Raw genomic sequence first — 6000 nt, 5'->3', positions numbered from 1 at the left:
TGCTCTCTCAGCTGTGCCTCACAATATATATTACCAGTGTGATCATATACCAACATTTAAAAAATATATTTTCTAAATGGTCTGAAAAGAACGACATTGGCAGTGCAATTCAACCGTAGCCAATATGCAGTGATGTTGTACTGGGCCTATAGCTTCCTGCACAAACCTCATTTCTTCAGAACATTTTTAATAGGTTAATGTTGCACAGGCTTATGTTTTTTAAGTCATGTTAAAAAAAAAAAACATCTGAACCGTAGATCTTGGCTTGCTTTTGGACTCAGAAAGTGTTCTTGAAAAGGTTGGTGACCGCTGGTGTAGACGAGTGCTCAAAGCAGTTCTCCTTCTCCTTATTCTCCTGCCTATCAAAGGGTTCTGCATGTCTAACAGCCTGCAGGCTCGAGGCTTTCCACCCCAGCGAAGCAACTGGAGTCTCGGCCTGACGTTTACAGAAAGAAAGAAAGAAAGAAAGAAAGAAAGAAAGAAAGAAAGAAAGAAAGAAAGAAAGAAAGAAAGAAAGAAAGAAAGAAAGAAAGAAAGAAAGAAAGAAAGAAAGAAAGATAAATACTTTTAATGTAAAAAAACATCAGGGCAGTTTTGTTTCTTTTTGTAATGATAGATTACTTGGATTTTTCTATCAGGTTTAAATAAAATTCACACGAAGAATTCGTTCTGGGGTTTTGACACGGACACTGACATGAACATTTCCTAAAACCTTGTCATCAAAAATCCCCCTTGCGCGTTCAGTCAGACGTGGTGTTCTAGCTGCAGATGGTTTTATTTGGAGGCGCCCTCCCATCCAACCGGACTCAGTAGTGGAGAGAAGTTTAGCAACTCAGCGCGCTGAGAGAAGCGAGTCCCATTTTCCGTTGGCAGGAGAGTCACTAGCCGTGCCGAACAGAGCCGAGCAAACAGACAGACCGATAGAGTCGCTCCGGTGGAGGGACAGGAGAGCAGAGGAGAACTGGCTCTTTCCGGTGCCCGCTGGCTGTCCGCTAACCATAGTCTGTTGTGATGCGCATTCCCGTAGATCCCAGCGCCACGCGGAGGTTTAGCCCGCCGTCCAGTAGCCTCCAGCCGGTCCCGGCCAAGATGAACGAGCTCAACACTCCGACCGGGACCGGACAGCAGAACAGCACGGTTCCAAGGCTGCGTCCTCAGGAGAACCGCAGCATGGCAGAGATCATAGCGGACCACCCGGCCGAGCTGGTCCGGACTGACAGCCCGAACTTCCTCTGCTCGGTCCTGCCCTCTCACTGGCGCTGCAACAAGACGCTACCCGTCGCCTTCAAAGTAAATAACACTCTCCTTATAGTACTGTATACTTTGTATTGAATAGAAATGTAACACTTTCTTTAGACAACTGTATACTTTGTATTGAATAGAAATGTAACACTTTCTTTAGACAACTTTGTATTGAATATTGAGAGAAAAGACCTGACTGAATTCCTTTGGGCGTTTGGGGAAAATACATGTGTTCATGTTTTTATAAAAAATTATTGCACTGCCCTTAAATGTGCTTTACAAATTATGAACTTGAATTTCTGCTACTGCAAGAATATTTGTGTATAGCAGGTCTGCACATTTTGCCGTCGTATTATTTCAGCAAATGTAGAGTTATAGAAGACATAAAGACATAACGTGGCGTCTTTCAGGATTTAATTAACAAAGCTTTTAATTGGGAGCAGCGAGGCGCGGAACGGGAGACGTGTTGGATGTGTTTCATCAGCGTGTTGGAAACCTTAGTTCATATGACACATCTCTGTTATTGTCTCTGTGTGGGAGACAGACAGACAGGCCGGTAGAGGGGAGATTAGAAACATGCTGTTGTGTCTCTCACCGCTTTTCGATATTACATCCACTTTGCACTTATTGGAATAATTATATTTCTCTCTATTCTAATTAACTTAGAAAATGGGGGACATTTTACACATTTTATTTTGTTATTTTTCACTCGTTATTGTAATTTAATTCGAAAACATAATTAAGTCAAATGTATGCAGCTTCCATAATATTAACAGTAGCCTAAATAAACCAGAAAATAAGCGCGTTTGATAGAAGACATGTGCCTAGATGTTTCCCTCGCAATTCTAAAAGGTCATCTATTGGTTGGAAAGTTATATAAATGGGATGTTGATTTGCATGTAGGGCTACTGCATTACAGACATGACATGGAGCACCCGTTTTATTACCTTCCATTAAAACAATTAGTCGTTTTTGATGCGTAAAAAAAATAATCATTTTCATGTGTTCATGTTTTCTATTTTTCCTTTTGATATATTGTTGTTGGCAACGTCATCACAGGCCGACATCAGCTATTGCTGAACAATACAATAATAATAATATGCCATTTAGCAGACGCTTTTATCCAAAGCGACTTACAGTCATGCGCGCATACATTTTTACGTATGGGTGGTCCCGGGGATCGAACCCACTACCCTGGCGTTACTAGCGCGGTGCTCTACCAATTGAGCTACAGAGGATCACAAATATTTATATAATTTACACTGATAGAAGATTAGCCTAATCTGTATATTAAATATGTATATTAAATGTTATTACAGAGATCAACGGCCCTGTCATACTACCCAATCATTAGGTGTTTAAAATACACAATAATATATATGTGTATCTAATGTCAGCTAAACTAATCAGCTGAACACTGTTCAATACAGGCCTTTGAAAATAATATTAATATAATTTCACCACTGATAATGTCATTATATGGAGTTATTAGCTGTAGTTCCACGTGTGTAATGCAACTTGTTAACCTGTAGTCATGGTGCTAAATCAGATGTGATAGATCTGATGATAGCTCTTTACTCCAGCTATCTCGGGGTTTAGACTAAACACTGTGATGGAAGGCCTCTCTCCCTGTACAGAGTGTATTGACTTACATGGGTTGTGTTTTTAAGAGATTTTGAATTTTCTCACAGTAAATTAAGAAAACAATTTTGTATTCATATTTCTAGAACTGAACCTCAGGAATATTTTGTTAGTGAGAAGGCCTCAGCCGCATCACCTTTTTACCAAGTACAGGTCCTCATGAAAATCTATAACACGTGGTCTTATATATTTAAAGGATTGTTATATCAATAAAACTAACTGAATGATGGTTTGTTCTATCTATTATGAAGCCATATAGGGTTTGTAGTATAGTGTGAAGCCCTCTGCCTGTAGTTTATTAGGGTTTGTAGTGTAGTGTGAAGCCCTCTGCCTGTAGTTTATTAGGGTTTGTAGTGTAGTGTGAAGCCCTCTGCCTGTAGTTTATTAGGGTTTGTAGTATAGTGTGAAGCCCTCTGCCTGTAGTTTATTAGGGTTTGTAGTGTAGTGTGAAGCCCTCTGCCTGTAGTTTATTAGGGTTTGTAGTATAGTGTGAAGCCCTCTGCCTGTAGTTTATTAGGGTTTGTAGTATAGTGTGAAGCCCTCTGCCTGTAGTTTATTAGGGTTTGTAGTGTAGTGTGAAGCCCTCTGCCTGTAGTTTATTAGGGTTTGTAGTATAGTGTGAAGCCCTCTGCCTGTAGTTTATTAGGGTTTGTAGTATAGTGTGAAGCCCTCTGCCTGTAGTTTATTAGGGTTTGTAGTATAGTGTGAAGCCCTCTGCCTGTAGTTCTCCTGAGTGGCGCAGTGGTCTAAGGCACTGCATCGCAGTGCTAGCTGTGCCACTAGAGATCCTGGCTCGAATCCAGGCTCTGTCGTAGCCGGCCGCGACCGGGAGACCCATGGGGTGGCACACAATTGGTCCAGGGTAGGGGAGGGAATGGCCGGCAGGGATGTAGCTCAGTTGGTAGAGCATGGCGTTTGCAACGCCAGGGTTGTGGGTTCGATTCCCACGGGGGGCCAGTATGAAAAAAATATATTTTAAAAATAATGAATGCACTCACTAACTGTAAGTCGCTCTGGATAAGAGTGTCTGCTAAAAGCCCTCTGCCTGTAGTTTATTAGGGTTTGTAGTATAGTGTGAAGCCCTCTGCCTGTAGTTTATTAGAGTATGTAGTGTAGTGTGAAGTGAAGTGAATACAACCCTCTGCTTGTTGATGACCTTCACAGTATAGATAGTAGACAGGAAGCCAGCCTGGTCTCACACACTACAGGTAACATAGTAAATACACATCTGGGATGCTCAGAGTAGTATGATATGTTACGTTTGGTTACATAAGATAGAAGGTTACTTATGGCAGAAACTAAAGTAAGGTGGGTGGCCATATAATGCGAACGTCTAGCAACCCAAAGGTTGCATGTTCAAATCTCATTTTGGGCAACTTTACAATTTTATCAACTTTGCAACTGTTTACTACTTTTAGATACTTTTAAACTACTTAGCATATTAGCTAACCCTTCCCCTAACCATTTTAGCTAACCCTTCCACTAACCCTAACCTTAAGCTAACTACTAACCTTAACCCTAACCTTAACCCTTAACCCTAACCCCTAGAGCTGCAGTTAGCCAGTTAGCTAATGTTAGCGTTAGCCACCTAGCCACCTAGCTAACGTTAGCCACAACAGATTGTAATTTGTAACATATCATACTAAATGGAGTGTCTTAGATTTACATACAGAATGATAGGAAATGCTCTGAGACCACGTTGAGAAGAAAGGAATTCTAGTTTGAATTCCATTTTAGCTGGGGCCTGCTCTGAAACAGTTCTGTATCTACGGTTCCCCCCCCCCATTTCTCTGAAACAGTTCTGTATCTACGGTTCACCCCCCCATTTCTCTGAAACAGTTCTGTATCTACGGTTCACCCCCCATTTCTCTGAAACAGTTCTGTATCTACGGTTCACCCCCCCATTTCTCTGAAACAGTTCTGTATCTACGGTTCCCCCCCCATTTCTCTGAAACAGTTCTGTATCTACGGTTCACCCCCCCATTGCTCTGAAACAGTTCTGTATCTACGGTTCACCCCCCCATTTCTCTGAAACAGTTCTGTATCTACGGTTCCCCCCCATTTCTCTGAAACAGTTCTGTATCTACGGTTCCCCCCCCCATTTCTCTGAAACAGTTCTGTATCTACGGTTCCCCCCCCCATTTCTCTGAAACAGTTCTGTATCTACGGTTCCCCCCATTTCTCTGAAACAGTTCTGTATCTACGGTTCCCCCCTCATTTCTCTGAAACAGTTCTGTATCTACGGTTCCCCCCCCCATTTCATAGTGTCAGGAACGATCAAACGGCCGAGGTGGTTTGAATAGGGTTGCACAATTCCGGAAAACCTGCATGGAATTTCGCAAAACCTAGGTCTGAAGTTGACCTGAGTCCGTACTCCTCCTCCTCCTCTCTCCTCCCTCACTCTCTTCATCAATCCCTCCTTCCTCTCCTCCTCCTCCTCCTCCTCCTCCTCCTCCTCCTCCTCACTCTCCTCCTTCCCAGGTTGTGGCATTGGGAGAGCTGACTGATGGGACGGTCGTCACTGTGATGGCAGGGAACGATGAGAACTATTCAGCGGAGCTGCGGAACGCATCTGGGGTGATGAAGAACCAGGTGGCTCGCTTCAACGACCTGCGCTTCGTAGGCCGCAGCGGACGGGGTCAGTGTCTATATTATCTAGATCAGTATCTATATCTCTACATCTATGTTATTATGGCCTGAGCTTTGTTGAAATTGGGTTTTTATTTTAGGAATAAATCTTGTTTTTCTATGTCAGTTAGGAATGATCTTGAGGAAGGGCCATTTTTTATCTGTGTTGGATTATTATACATTATTTCCATGTAAGCCTCTGCCAGTACCCTTAAGGTGCATAACTAATGCAATACCACTCACCCATCACTGTGAACTATACAACATGGTGAAGTGGACCTCCTTCCTTCCAGAAGACACTGGTACATATTTGTGTACAAGGCAGTGCTTGGACTCCTCCGTACATACTGTCTCTTTGCTCCTCACTAACAACATCACAATCCTACAGCCTCGGCTTTGTCAGTGCTCTCATTCTCAGTTCCTTGGGCAAGGACTGAAATGGGGGGGAACAACGCTTCTCCTACAACGCTCCTGATCTTGGAACAAACC

At 42.7% G+C, this 6000-nt stretch overlaps 1 protein-coding gene across 1 annotated transcript in view; it reads left to right on the top strand.

The window, feature by feature from the left end:
- The first annotated feature begins 566 nt into the window (after positions 1 to 566).
- LOC121555703 (runt-related transcription factor 2-like) overlaps positions 567 to 6000 on the top strand; it is a 95849-nt gene continuing 90415 nt past the window's right edge. The window contains exons 1-2 of the mRNA XM_041869531.1: positions 567 to 1290; positions 5365 to 5521. Coding sequence (XP_041725465.1) covers positions 1012 to 1290; positions 5365 to 5521 — 436 coding nt within the window. The 5' untranslated portion in view covers positions 567 to 1011. The remainder of the gene's footprint in view (positions 1291 to 5364; positions 5522 to 6000) is intronic.

Source organism: Coregonus clupeaformis, unplaced genomic scaffold (assembly GCF_020615455.1).
Source record: "Coregonus clupeaformis isolate EN_2021a unplaced genomic scaffold, ASM2061545v1 scaf0044, whole genome shotgun sequence".
NCBI lineage: Eukaryota > Metazoa > Chordata > Actinopteri > Salmoniformes > Salmonidae > Coregonus > Coregonus clupeaformis.
Note: the sequence above shows the minus strand (reverse complement) of the source record. Positions and strands in the feature narration are given on the sequence as shown.